Source organism: Xenopus laevis, chromosome 8L, assembly GCF_017654675.1.
Source record: "Xenopus laevis strain J_2021 chromosome 8L, Xenopus_laevis_v10.1, whole genome shotgun sequence".
In the NCBI taxonomy this organism is placed as follows: Eukaryota; Metazoa; Chordata; class Amphibia; order Anura; family Pipidae; genus Xenopus; species Xenopus laevis.
Genome location: NC_054385.1, coordinates 24747890 through 24762963, shown reverse-complemented (window position 1 = coordinate 24762963; position 15074 = coordinate 24747890). Strand labels below are relative to the sequence as shown.

The 15074-nt window shown below is 38.2% G+C and overlaps 1 protein-coding gene across 6 annotated transcripts in view; it reads left to right on the top strand.

Annotated features, from left to right (window-relative positions):
- arhgap4.L (Rho GTPase activating protein 4 L homeolog) overlaps window positions 1-15074 on the top strand; it is a 122362-nt gene that overhangs the window by 84183 nt on the left and 23105 nt on the right. For all 6 annotated transcript variants that reach the window (XR_005963260.1, XM_041572534.1, XM_018229677.2 and 3 more), the window contains exons 5-10: window positions 2545-2727; window positions 3624-3752; window positions 3862-4083; window positions 10544-10645; window positions 12411-12605; window positions 14323-14407. Coding sequence is in view for 5 of the 6 variants with exons in the window: in XM_041572534.1 (XP_041428468.1) it covers window positions 2545-2727; window positions 3624-3752; window positions 3862-4083; window positions 10544-10645; window positions 12411-12605; window positions 14323-14407 (916 nt within the window). In the remaining variant the exon portion in view is untranslated. The remainder of the gene's footprint in view (window positions 1-2544; window positions 2728-3623; window positions 3753-3861; window positions 4084-10543; window positions 10646-12410; window positions 12606-14322; window positions 14408-15074) is intronic.

Genomic DNA, 15074 nt, shown 5'->3' with positions numbered 1-15074 from the left:
AATCTCCAAAAATTTGAGCTTTATTCCACTAAAAATTAAAATTTTTGCCCCAAAAAACCTGACCAGCAAGTAATGCTGTTTTATTATTACAGAGAAAACCGAATAGTTTTTAAAAATTTTGATTATTTGGATAAAATGGAGAATATGGGAGATGGCCTTCCTGTAATACAGAGCTTTCAGGCTACCTGTTTTCCAGATAACAGATCCCATAACTGTAGTCGGTTGGCATCTGCAATAAGCTATGACCAACATTAGACAAAGCAAATGTTTATTTAGTTGCCTTGGAGGCATCAAACTTTGCATTGGTAAGACACACAATAGTTATAGAAAGAATATAGCACAGTACTATGACAACACAAAGCTTAATACAGTTTTCATCAGACTTTGCCTTTAAAAATATATGTATAATATCTGAATGAGTATGACGACTTTTCAGTTAATTTCTGGCGCTTTTGGTTAAAAAAAAGAAGCTACCATTGGAAGATAAAGCAATGCAAGGGAACTGTCTAAACACTCAAGAGTAGCAGTATTATAGAGTTATACAATGTTCATCTAACGTGGATATGACGTGCAGCCTTCTTGTGTCAGCTTAATGGGGTACTATACAATGTATGGTTTTATCTTATATTTAAACAAGTACGATGGCATCATTTGTATGCTCACAACACTCACGCTTTGTATACCTGTGTTTAAGCATAAATGTATGTTGTGTTTTTGTTTTCTTCTAAGGAACTATACATACAGTAGGCTTTATTAAAAGGCTGTCTTATTGCACAACTATGACATCTGTTATCAGGAAACCCATTATACAGAAAGCTCTGAATTTCGGAAAGGCCATAGACTCTATTGTAATCAAAAAATTGTAATCAGCTGTTTTTTCTCTGTAAAAACCAGTAACGTGTACTTGATCTCAATAAGATATAATTCATCCTTATTGGAGGCAAAAAAATGCTATTGGGTTTAATTAAAGTTTAAATAATTTTTTAGTATGAACATAGTATGAACCCCAGGTCCCGAGCATTCAGGATACCAGGTCCCATACCTGTATAGATGTAGATCTATGAGTTACATTTATGGGTTAGTGTTTTTTGCAGCATTAGGGGAATTCCACTCATTTGGCAATGGTATATTATCTAAAAACGAAGTGAAAAACAAAACATCCCTTTTTTACTCTCTGTTGAAGACAATTAGTATGGACCATATAGGTGGAGATTTTCCAGTGTGAGAAAAAGATTTTCCTTTCTTTTAAAACCATAAGTTAGTTATGGGAGCTGGGGTTTTCAGGATAAGTGGTATTTCTGTAATTCAGCTCTAAATAATGTAAATCTAATTAAAATACATTGAATTAAACCCAATAGGATTTGCCTCTAATAAGGATTAATTATACCTCAGTTTGGATCAAGTATCAGGTACTGGTTCATTATTAAAGAGAAAAAGGAAACAATTTATTAAAATGTGAATTATTTGAATAAAATGGATATACAGGTATGGGACCTGTTATCCGGAAACCTATTATCCAGAAAGCTCTGAATTACAGAAAGGCCGTCTCCCATAGACTCAATTTTATCCAAATAATCCAAATTTTGAAAAACGATTTCCTTTTTCTCTGTAATAATAAAACAGTACCTTGTACTTGTTCTCAACTAAGATATAATTAATCCTTATACGAAGCAAAACCAGCCTATTGGGTTTATTTAATGTTTACATCATTTTCTAGTAGACGGAGGACCATTTATCAAAGGTCGAATTTCAAATTCATGTGAGTTTTTTTAGCGCTAATAGATTTGAATATACTCGAAATTGATTGGGAGAGTATTTAAAAAAAATCAAATATCTAAAGCTGAAACAAATATTACCAACCTGAAAACTCGAATCGAATTTGACTAAACTCAAATCTAGTTTTTTCTCCAGAAGGCTAATAACATCTTCAAATTGTTCACTGGACCTCTCCCATTGACTTATATATGAACTTCACAGGTTTAAGGTGGCGAAAAGTCAAATTCAAATTATTCCCAGGGTATAGGTTTGATAAATCTCGAAATTTGAATTCCAATTAAAACTTGAATTGAGTTAGAATAATTCAAAATTCGAATTTGAGAGTGTCGAACAAAAAAATATTTTTAAAAAAATCGGATTCGACCCTTAAATAAATCCCTTAATAAATAAGGTATGAAGATCCAAATTACAAAAAGATCCTATATCTAGAAATCCCCAGGTTCAGAGCATTCTGGAAAACAGGTCCCATACCTGCTCGAATGAAGTATGTTAGTAAGAATAGTTAGTTAGTAAGTAGTAATACCTTCTTAATGTTTATGTTAATGTTACTACACATTTTTATAAGAAAGTAGAAGAAAGGCTTTGATTTTTACAACTTTCTTTTTTACGTTTTTTTTACGTCACTGCAGTAGAGAAAAAAAAAGAAATACAGATAAAAAGCACCATGTACTGTTTCAGTAGGGCAAGTCCACATAGATGACTAGAGCTGCTATTTAGATTTTTATTTGTGACATCCTTTTAAACATAATATATGTGTTTTACCCCAAGGCCATGAAGACGTATCAGTTGTATCACAGTGACTGTATGTATGCTGAACATAAGCTGAAGGAGGCCGAGAAGCAGGACGAAAAACGCTCGGGCAAATTAGGTGAACATACTGCAAGTTCACCGGTAGCTGACAGAGGGCAGAGACGGAGTTCTCTGAAGAAGAGTGAAAGACTTGTGGAAAAGGTAACTAATAAATAGTAGCTGACAGAGGGCAGAGACGGAGTTCTCTGAAGAAGAGTGAAAGACTTGTGGAAAAGGTAACTAATTAATAAAAAAAGCTGCCAAATCTTTACATTTTTTTTAAAGTTAGTTTTGGGACTTCCTACCCTAGAAAAAGCAGTAGTCCCTGGTTGAAATGGGACAAAGCAAATGGGAAATAGTCCACTATTTTGAATCAAGTCTCTAGCCATCGGGTTGTCTAAACACGTGCCATGGTGAATTTCTCGATTCGGATCTCCAAAAATGTGAAAAAATAATATATCCATGCGCCAATACAAATATTTACCATTTCTTACTAAAGACCAGTAGATCATATGTCATTCAGAGATTTTACCCTCATAACAAGTAACAAGGGTGCCTTATGACTGCCTACATAAGCCATCCTTACGATTGGTTGCGATGGTATGCTGTTTAGGGTGCATAACCTGTAGTACATTATGCCATGCTTCCGGTTGTTGTGCCTAGTTTAATTAATGCAGTACGGTCTTATTTTTCTTCTGCAGATATAGTTTTTTAATAGGAAGAATATTTTAATACATACAACGTTATACTATTTTACAATAAATGCTCCCAAAGTCCTTACCTGTCTTGCAGGTGCAACATTGACTCTAGAATAATGGTTGTCTGGGTATGCATTTAGCTTTGCAACTGCTGCGACGTCACTCTAACCGCCCCTGATTTAGATTTACGCCATACATTATATTGTGAATGGCTGTTTGCAAATAAAACACTAGCAGGAAATTTCATCTGTAGCAGCCAGCCAGGCAGAAAAAGCATAATCCGTCATGTAATATGGAAAGCTTATCAATAGTTTATAGAGATACAAAAAAAGTGTGGAACTGTATTTTCTCATCAATCAGAGGCTGAAGAAATATTTGGAGAACAGTCAGAAGTGCACCAAGGCCAGGAATGAATATCTTATAAACCTGAACACTGTCAACAATAACATCGAGAACTACTATATACACGACATCAATGACCTCATCGATGTAAGTAACATTGTGCACGCCTCGTCTCTTGTATAGTAATTCTCCTTCTGATTTTTATTATTAATACTAATAATAACAATAACAATGATCTTTGCCCTGATCCTGGCAGTGCTGTGACCTCGGATTTCATCTTTCTATGAGTAAGACAATGCGAGTTTACCTGCAGGCTGAGGAGAAAGTGCAGATGTCCCGTCAGCAGAGTCTCCAGGCCGTCGAGGGGGCTGTTGACAACTTCAATTCACAGACAGACAAGAATAAATTGTTTGAGATGTACAGTGAAACCTTTTCCCGTCCGACCAAATTTGAATACCAGCCACATGAGGGGGATGAGGTGAGAAGAAATCCTTTTTAGAATAAGGTAGTAATGAACTTTTACTAACATGTATCTTTATAATGCGCTACTAAGCAATCATGGAAAAATAGGATATATGTTGTACAAATGAGGAGCGTTGAAAATCTTGCCTCCGGCAGCAGCACCGTATAAATTACTAGGGGCAGCAAAAATGCCACTCCTGGTAACTTTAAGAGGCAAATTTCTAGTTTTTAAACCGGAAATTTGGCTCTTCGAGTGCAAAGAACACAATTGTACTCACCACACTAGCGATGCAGCCCTCATGAACCTCCAAGGTAAGCGCTGTGGTGTAGCATTGCAGGAGAAAGCCTCTCCAAAAAATGTCTTCCTGACTCCAAAATGGCAATCGGACTAGTCCATGGATATTACATAACCCTGTATTCCCTCACTTGCTAAAAATCATCCAACCCCTTCTTAAAGCCATCTAATGTATCAGCCTATATAACTGATTCAGGTAGAGAATTTGACATCTTCACACTTCCAAATATATAGGCAGAACCTGTTTTCTTCTAATGGGAATGGGTGACCTTATGTCAGCTGGAAAGACCTACGGGTAACTAAAGCATTAGAGAGATTATTATATGATCCCCTCATATATTTATACATAGTCATCATATCACGCCTTAAGTGCCTCTTCTCCAGCGTGAACATCCCCAATTTGGCCAGTCTTTCCTCATAGCTAAGATTTTCCATACCTTTTACCAGCTTTGATGCTTTTCTCTGTACCCTCTCTTATACAATAATGTCCTGTTTGAGCAATGAAGACCAAAACTGTATGGCATATTCTAGATGGGGCCTTACAAGTGCTCTATACAGTGGAAGAATGACCCTTCCTGTCATGAATTAATGCCCCTTTAAATACAGCTCAAGACCTTATATGTCCTTGATGCAGCTGACTAGCATTGTTTGCTACAGCCAAGTTTATTATATACAAGGACTGCAAGGTCCTTTTCCATAATGGATTTGCCTAGTGCAGTCCCATCAAGGATATAAGTGGCTTAAATATTTTTACATCCCGGGTGCATGACATTTATAAACATTGAATCTCATTTGCCACTTAGCTACCTAGATTGGCAAGATCCTTTGCAAGGATGCCACATGCTGGATGGAATTAATTGGGCTGCATCGTTTTTATCTGCAAACACTGATACATTACTTACAATACCCTCCCTTAAGTCATTAACCAACAAGTTAAAAAATAGTGGACCCAATTCCGAGCCCTGAGGGACCCCACTAAGAACCTTACTTCAAGAGGGGCTGTACCATTAGATATGCATTGTGTTAAATTTAACTCAGTTAGGGGATACATAAGGGGAGTTGAGGAACTAACCTCAGGCAAATTGGGGATAGTTACAAGTGACGGCAAAAATGCAGCTCCTGGTAACTAAGAGCTGAATTTTCAGTTTTCATATTGAAAATTCAGTTCTTCTCACACAAAGAGCACTATTGCGCTTCTCTGCTCTAGCGTCATGGACTCCCCCCCAACCCCCCTCAGGCACCAAATGGTGAGTGTGGGGATTGAGGTAGCAGCAGGATCGCCCCTAAACACAGTGTTCAATCTTTTTAAGGATTGTCACAAATTATCAAGCAGAAAATGAGGTTTGTCTGTAAAATAAGCTAATGTCACAAGGCTGATTATTCAATTCTGATGTTAATTGCACTGGTTTCTGTGCTGCCATGTTGTCATTATTTGTATTAATTACTAATAAGCCTTATACTATGACATTTATATTCTATGTGTACTGTATATTGTGAGTGGGTCCCTAAGCTCAGTAAGTGACAGCAACGCAGAGCATGTGCAGTGAATCAGCAGAAAAGAAGATGGGGAGCTACTGGGGCATCTTTGGTGGTACAGATCTTTACTGCTAAAGGTCTGTGGTGCTTGGGGCTGGTACAAAAACCCAAAACATCATGTACAACATTTCTAGCCTACTTCTTTAGTTAAGCTTTAGTTCTCCTTTAAAGCATTGGAATTTGGCACATGAAATACCAAAACAGCAATTCAAAAAGCTATGAGGCCAACAAATCATGCAAAAAAGCTATCAGGCAAGCTAAAATCGATATGGAAAAGGATATTGCAGCAAGCAGTAAAATGAATCCAAAATTAATTTTCAAATATGTTAATAGAAAAAAAATAAAGCAGGAAGGGGTGGGGCCTTTAATATCAGGGGGGGGTCAGCTGGTTGATGTGAAGAAAAAAAAGCTCAGTTTCTGTCTGTCTACACAAATGAGGAACCAGCTAATAATGATTTTCTTACTAATAGTCTCAATTCTAGTAATACAACTAATGATGCATGGTTCACACATGAAGACATTCAAAAGAGACTAGAACATGTTAAGATAAACAAAGGTCCGGGCCAGATGGTATTCATCCCAGGGTATTTAGCGAGCTTAGCTCTGTAATTGCCAAAGCGCTTTACTTAATTTTTCAGGATTCACTGAGGTCTGGCATGGTTCAGAGAGACTGGTGAATTGCTAATGTGGTGCCAATATTCAAAAAGGGATCCCGTACTAAGCCCCAGTCTGATGTCAGTGGTAGGAAAGCTTTTTGAAGGGTTAATAAAGGATAAGATACTGGACGTCATATCAAATAACAATATAATGAGTTTGCAGCATGGTTTTATGCGTTATAGATCTTGCCAGACTAACTTAATTTCTTTTTATGAGAAGGTAAGCAGGGACCTTGATTCTGGGATGGCATTGGATGTGATTTACTTAGACTTTGCTAAAACATTGATAAATGCAAGGTTATGCACTTTGGCAGAAATAATATAAATGCAAGTAATGCACTGAATTGTAGTGTGTTGGGAGTTTCCTTAAATGAGAAGGATCTTGGGGTTTTTGTAGATAACAGGTTGTCTAATTCTGGGCAGTGTCATTATGTGGCTACTAAAGCAAATAAAGTTCCGTCTGCATTAAATCAAGGGATGAAAACATAATTATGGCTCTTTATAGGTCCCTGGTAAGGCCTCATCTGGAGTATGCAGTGCAGTTTTGGACTTAAGTCCTTAACAGGGATATAAATGAGCTGGAGAGAGTGCAGAGACGTGCAACTAAACTGGTTAGCGGGATCGAAGACTTAAATTATAAGGGTAGACTGTCAAGGTTGGGGTTGTTTTCTCTGGAAAAAAGGTGCTTGGGAGGGGACATGATTACACTTTACAAGTACATTAGAGGACATTATAGACAAAAAGCAGGGGACCTTTTTACCCATAAAGAGGATCACCATACCAGAGGCTACCCCTTCAGACTAGAAGAAAAGAACTTTCATTTAAAGCAACGTAGGTGGTTCTTCACAGTGAGGACAGTGAGGTTGTGGAATGCACTGTGATGGCTGATTCTCTTAATGCTTTTAAGAGGGGCTTGGATGATTTCTTGGACAGACATAATATCAAAGGCTAAAGAACTATTCTGCATTCTTCATATCATTAAACATCATTACTGTTAAGTATAGCTAGGGGGTGTGCTACTCGAGTATAAATCTTTATTGTTACTCTTATCCAAACCCGCAACATTTGAGTTTGGAAAAATTCAGCATATCTTACTTCACATACTGCATAAACCCCTTTAATGACTTCTCCAGTCTACATTGTGTTATTACTGAGACATAGGGATCAGTCATTGTTGTGGCGCAAATATTCCATAAATAAAATAAAGAGAGGGGAGCAAAAATAAATCAAAAAGGAGAAAGAGGAACTTCAACAGGATCAGAGTGATGCCGTCTGTCGTGCAGCCCAATTGCTAGAATATTCTATTTGCCCGATTTTAAAGCAGGATATCGGGTATTGGTACATGTAACTTAACTTTTCAAGTATGGCATCTGAGTGAGGATAATTAGAACATGGGGGTGTGTGAAATGCATGGTAGGAGGGAAGAGCGCCAGGAGCACCTGTATGTATATTGTCACTGATCCCATCTCTTCACTAGATGGTCTCTTTTCTAGGAGCTTTATGGTGTTGAGGAGACTAAGGCCTTGTATTACGGGGTTTCTGTATATAACAGCCAGTGGCACCACTTTTGTCTGCATCGAGTCTCACTCGTTTGTCCTTCTCCAGTGTCTTTTAGTCTTTCAAATAGATACAGTTCTTGTACTTTCTGCGCCCACTCTTTAATTGTGGGAACTCTCTCTAATCTTGAATATTTGGGTATTAGAGATTTCGCTATATTGATCATCGTTGATATAAATGAATGTCTATATTGCGCCGTGGGCATATGATTGTTGTGTAATAAGAAAAAGGATGCAGAGTCAGTGATCATTGATTGGTAAATTTGGGTAAAAGCTGCATGATTGCCGTCCAGTAGGGTTTTATCTTAGGACAGTTCCACATGATGTGAGTAAGTGTTCTTTTTTCTTGGTTACATCTCCAGCAGGCGTCTGGTAAGTTTGGGAATGTCTTGGACCACTTGGTAGGGACTCTGTACCATTGTGAAAAAATCTTATAATTGAGTTCCTGTAACCTCGTGCACGTAGCTGATTGAAATGTTTTCTCTTGGATAAAAGTCCATTCAGTATCAGTAAAGGTAGTATTGAGTTCTGTTTCCCAATTATGGCAGAATTTGATCGCAGGGGATAGATATGTGTCCAATAAGATTTTGTATATTTCGTGAGGGAATCGAGTGTGACTAACAAATAGTTGTTTAAAGGGTGTGTCCGCTGGTTCCTGTGGTTTTAGAGTTCCCTCTGAGAGAAAAAAATGTTGGATTTGACAAAACCGCAAGCGGTCCATAGATGTGATCGATTCTGGCTCTAGTATTTCCTCTAGTTGCTTAAGTTGTCTTCCATTCATGAGTTGAAAAGCCCATAAGGAGTCTGATGGGGACCAGTGTTGGAAGTTAGTTGTTCTTTGTCCTGGAGGGAAATTTGCGTTATGGAGAATTGGGATCATTCTGGAGTGGATATTAGTTAGAGTTAGTTCAAATTTGGCTGTCCCAAGTGTTGAGAATAGCAGAAGCAATAGGATTAGTTGATATTTTCTGTGGACGATGATGCCGTAATATCCAAGGAAGTATTTCTAAAGGCGTTTTGGATTCATATTGTACTATGGCGACCCACAATTTAGTAGATTTAGTATGTTTGATATCCAACATCCTTTGTAGTGTCGCTGCTCTGTAGTAAGTGAAAAGTTCAAGGAGTCCTGTTCCACCCCTGTCTCTGGGTTGGATTAGGGAGGTATATTTTTGCCGGGCTTTTTTCTTTTGCCAGATGTAACCATCTTCAGAAGTGTGTGAAAAATATGAATTGGAATTTGAAATGGGATAGTTTGGAAAAGATAAAGGAAACGTGGTAATATGTCAATTTTAACAATATTAATTCGACCAAACCATGAGAACGCCGGTCTGTCCCATTGAGTCAGGTCCTTCTGAGTGTGTTTCAGTAATAGGAGTATGTTATCTGTCACCTAGGTATGTAAAGGACCTCTCTTCCACCGTGAACGCAAACGAGTGTTTCAGTAGGTCTATTTGTTCTGGAGATAGAGATATATTCAGCAAACTAGATTTTTGATAGTTAGTTTTAAGATTACTAACTGCTCCATATTGCTAAAGTTCTTGCATCAGATTCGGTAGGGATATATGTGGTTTTGTTATAAAAAACAGCATATCGTCGGCGTATGCCGCAGTTTTATGTTGGAAATCCGATATGCTGACCCCACTGATATCAGAATTCAAGAAAACTTTCTGCAAAAAGGGTTTTAAATTGATTATAAAGAGAAGGGGGGATAAGGGGCATCCTTGGCGGGTCCCATTATTAACCATGAAGGAATCTGACAATAGACCATTCACTCTGATGCTTGCTTGACGGTTAGAGTATAAGCTTTGAATGCTGTGGGTGATGTTTGGTCCCAAACCCATCCAAGATAAACATTTGAAAATAAATGCCCACGAAACTTGGTCGAAGGCCTTTTCCGTATCAGTTGATAATAGGGCAAGTGGGATTTTGTTCTTTTTGCAATGGTGGATGATGCTATAGACTCGTAGGGTATTATCTCGAGCTTCTTGTCTTGGGACAAAGCCTACCTGTTCTGGATGAATAAAGTTACTGTTCAAATTTGGGTGGAAACGCTGTCTGTTTGGTTTATGGTAGGTTCAGTTTGCAATTGCGTTGATTGATCCGGGAGTAGATAGTTAGGAGACAGTTAGAGATCTAAATCTGAATTTCAGTGGTTAGTGAAGAGGTTGTTGACATTTTGTCTGCATAGTGATATTTAAAGCCAAATAAATGTATGAGGTCTTTTAAAAAGAGAGAAAGTGTACAGGGAGAACATCAGACACCCCTACACTAAGCTGAATTGGAGAAGAGGATATGCTAGCATAAAAAATAAAAACAGAGAAAGGTCAGTTTGAGGGGTTGGATGCAGCTTAATTATAGATACCAAGTATATGGACTTGCTGAATATATCCAAAAACACTTCATATGTCCACATGGCATTTGTTTCTACAGGTGTCGAAAGTTCGGTCTGAGCCATTGCTACATCAGGAATTAGTCTCTAGGATACAGCACATCAAATCCAGACTGGAGAGTGAGCACCTGGAAACCGAAGAGGTAGTACAGCAGATATGTTGGAGTACTGTGTATAACTGTAAAGTTCAGCAGAAAAGGGAGTTTGCCAAATGAGAAGATCATTTTCTGATTTAACCACCCTTACAACACCTGTTTCCCCTTTCTGATTATTTTTTTGTCTGTATGTCATGCACAGCACCCTATAATATCCCTAGTTATTTATAATAGTGGAAAGTGATCAAAATGATCTTTATGCCTCAAAACAGTTTCTTTAGCCACAATTCCTACTTGGGGACAGATTCACTAACTGGCGAAAATTCGCCAGTGACCGATTTGCAACACATTGCTACAATTCGCAAGAATTTAGCTCAGACAACACTAATTCACTAAATTAGTTATAAGTTGCATCAAAAACATTACATTTACACTGATAAGTAGACATGTCCAGGGAACCTTAATAAAGTCAATAAAGTTGTTATAATGCCCTACACATGAGCCCACTGTAAAATAATGTTCCATATGTTAGAAAATGTATGGGGGAAACCGCTTACCCAAAAAAAATCTTTAGGAGTTTTACAGCCTATCACCATGAAAAAAGGAAAAGTCACCAGCATTTTTTGAACAAGTATGATTCTAAGACAGGCAGACCTCACCCTCTCCAGGCTTACCTCTATTACTTGGTCTGAGGAGAGTGGGCAGTAGCGTTCTGCACACTGAAAGAGCCAGAGTCCTGGTTCTTACATTTTTGACATATTGGCATATTTACAGGGGTGGTTCACCTTTAATTCAACATTTAGTATGCTATAGAACAGCTAATTCTAAGCAACTTTTCAATTAGCCTTCACTTCATTTATGTTATCTTCATGTTATTGCTACTTTTTATTATTCATATTTCTGTTCAGGCTCTCTCCTATTCATATTCCAGTCTTGTATTCAAATAAATGCAATAACTAAATTGCAAAATGGAGAGCTGCTGAATAAAAAACTAAATAACTCAAAATCCACAAATAAAAAAAATTAAAACCAGTTGCAGATTGTCTCAGAATATCACTCTCTACATCACACTATAAGTAAATTAAAAGGTGAACATCCCCTTTAAAGTTTTAGAACTAGAAAAAGCCACCCAAAAACCCTATGATGCACTCATTTAATCAAATAATTCTTGTCTCAATATAACCCAAATGGGTGGGTTTTTCTGTTCAAAACCTCTTGGGAAGTGGAAGCTTTGGTCAGGGATCCCCTTAGTTAATAACAGCTATAGATATAGGAAAACATTGATGTAGCAGCCATTATTCCAATAATATCTAAGACAGCAAATACGTTTGCCCCAAATCTCACAATAGCAGTAATAGTGCAGTACTTGGGATTAAACAGAGGCAGAAACTAGAACAGAACCAAAGTCATAAACAATAAATTAGACTACACAGTACCCAAGAATCAACACAAAATCAAAGTCAAACAGGCAAAGGTTAAACATTTACTAAAAGCTGGAATTTACTGCACAGAGAAATCGGCTTTCCACACAACCCCACTTCAACACACAAAACCCTTTTGCTCAGGCAATGAGAGAAAAGAGGAAAGGTCTCTAAAAAGCTTCCTCTAGCAGTTGATTGGAGGAAGGCTTCAGGTAGGTTTAACCCCTTTCCAGTGGTGTAAGTAGATATTACTAGCACCACAGAAAATTATTTTTCAGGCCCCCAAAATGTCTACCTTATTTTTTAATCACAATGACAGTTTATAAAAAAAAAAAATTGGCAATCTTTTAGACAAATATTTTTTTTCTTTCTATCACCCTGTTTGTTTGCAGGTGAAAAAAACCCTTAAAGCCACTCTACAGTCCCTGCTAGATCTTATTGGAGTAGATGAGTTTGATCTGTCGGAGGTTTTCCAGTCCAGCCAGTCTACTGAATCCCTTAAATCTACAGGATCAGACACCAGCACTAAGACAAGCACAGCCAAGAGGAGAGCCAACCAGCAGGACACTGAGAACTTCTATGTTTCAGTAAGAGCAAGAGGAAAATGGAATGAAAAGATGAATAATACACTTGAGAGATGGGGAAGGGGAATAAAAGCTGAGAGACTGGGGAACAATAGATGGGAAGTTACCAAGACATAAAAGAGGTCTCCAAACAAAACTCTAGAAATAGTACAGAATAAATGGTCCTTGCTCTGATAGACTCCATAGATTTGTAGGGAGGATTGAGGATTATGATAGGAGGAGATTTATGTAACATAGTAACGTAACAGTAAGTTTGGTGAAAAAAGAAACACGTCCATCAAGTTTAGCCTGTTAAAACTTTATATAACCTACTTTACTCCTAATTGATCCAGGGGAAGGCAAAAAAAAAAAACTCCATCTGAAGCGTCTCAAATTTGCCTCAGAGGGGGAAAAAATTCCTTCCTGACTCCAAGATGGTAATCGGACCAGTCCCTAGATCGGCTTGTTCTATGAGCTATATTACATAACCCTGTATTCCCTCATTTGTTAAAAAGCCATCCAACCCCTTCTTAAAGCTATCTCCAGTGCCGGGCCTACTCGGTCGGGCGCCCTAGGCAACCCGGCCAAGTACTTCGCCCCCGCCGCTCGCGCATGCGCAGAAGTGTGCGAGCGGCAATAAAGCGCGAGTGCGCATGTGCAGAAAATGTGAGCGTGCGCATGCGCAGAAGACCATATATTATGCAGAACTTCAGCCACAGCTTCTGAACACAGCGGTCAGAGCTAGGGGAAGGCGTCAGAAGAGGTACGTGCCTGGCGGCCCTGTGCCGTTGTGCCCTAGGCAAGTGCCTCTTCTGCCTACCCCTAGTTCCGGCCCTGGCTCTCACTGTAAAAAATACCTTCAGAATATTTGTCCGGAACCTCCTTTCTTCTAATCGGAATGGGTGCACTCTTGTTAGCTCAAAGGACCTACTGGTAAATAAAGCATTAGAGAGGTTATTGTACAAACCCCTCATATATTTATACATAGTTATCACACCTCCCCCTTAAACGCCTCTTCTCCAGGGTGAACAACCCCAACTTAGCCAGTCTTTCCTCATAGCTAAAATTTTCCATACCGTTTACCAGCTTAATTGGACCCTCTCTAATTCAATAATGCCCCGTTTGAACGCTGGAGACCAAAACTGTGCATCATATTTTAGACGGGCATTACCGACGCTCTGTACAGTGAAAGAATAACCCCCTGCTCCGTGAATCTATGCCTCTTGGGCTGCAGAGTTTTATGTCATCTGCAAACACTGATACATTACTTACAATACCATCGCTTCATTAATGTTCATTAATAAACAAGTTAAATAAAAGTGGACCCAATCCTGAGGGACCCCGTTAAGAACCTTACTCCAAGTAGAGAATGTAACATTAACAACCACCCTCTGTACCCAATTCTGTAGCCAGTTTCCTATTCATGTGCAAACAACTTCATTGAGTCCAGACCTTAGTTTGGAAAGCAGTTGTTTATTGGGCACTGTATCAAATGCTTTGGCAAAATGCAAATAGATAACATCTACTGCTCCCCCACTTTCCAGCATCTTGCTTACCTCATAAAAAATAATCAAATTTGTCTGACATGACCTATCCTTCATAAAGCCATGCTGATTACTGCTCATGATGCCATTCACTAGGACAATATTTTGAATGTGATCACCTAACAAGCCTTCAAATAATTTTAACATGGTGCCATGACAGACACACTTATACTTTCTTTCACCTGGGCATGTTCTAGAAATTCCAGAAGTATCTACTTGGAAGAAGTACAATCTGCAAACTCCAAGCAAAGTATGACCTGCTGAAGGAAGCCATAGAAAAAGGCAAGTTGATTTATTATTTTAGCCCTTGTTGGGACCAAGGAATACTTACAAATACTTGTGTAATTGAACTAGGAATCCACCACATCCAGGATTTGGTCATTTTCAGTTGGATTCGGATTAAGACAAATCCTCGTGCCTGGTTGAATTTGAATCCTTAAAATCATGTGACTTTTTGTCACAAATTTATTTTTTAGTATGCACGTCTCTTTTTTTCCCTACCCAACCCTATTAGCAGATATGGCTAACTGAATTGTTAGGAACTGTATCTCTGAGCAACCAAAATGGTAAGGGATGTTTAGATCATGCTGGGAGCTCTAGTTCCCTATAATAGTAAGACCTTATTTTGACAGTCATCCTATTATTAAAAGTAAGGGATAGCTCTTAGACATTTGTGCTACTTAACCCTGTTGGCCATTTATTTTAGTTATATTTAACTGAGCTGTGGTTCTTGAAATACATCCTATATGTATTCTAATGCAATTTGTCATTTCCATAGAAAACCACAAATCTTAATCACAGACATCTGTGCAGTTTTCCCCCTTCTAGATTTATGTTTCCATTTTTCTTTTTTTCCGTTTTTCATTAATCATTCATGTTTCTACTTTGATGTTTGTCCCATTGCTTGGCAGCCTATACATATAAGCTTGCAGTTAGGCATGTCTGAGTG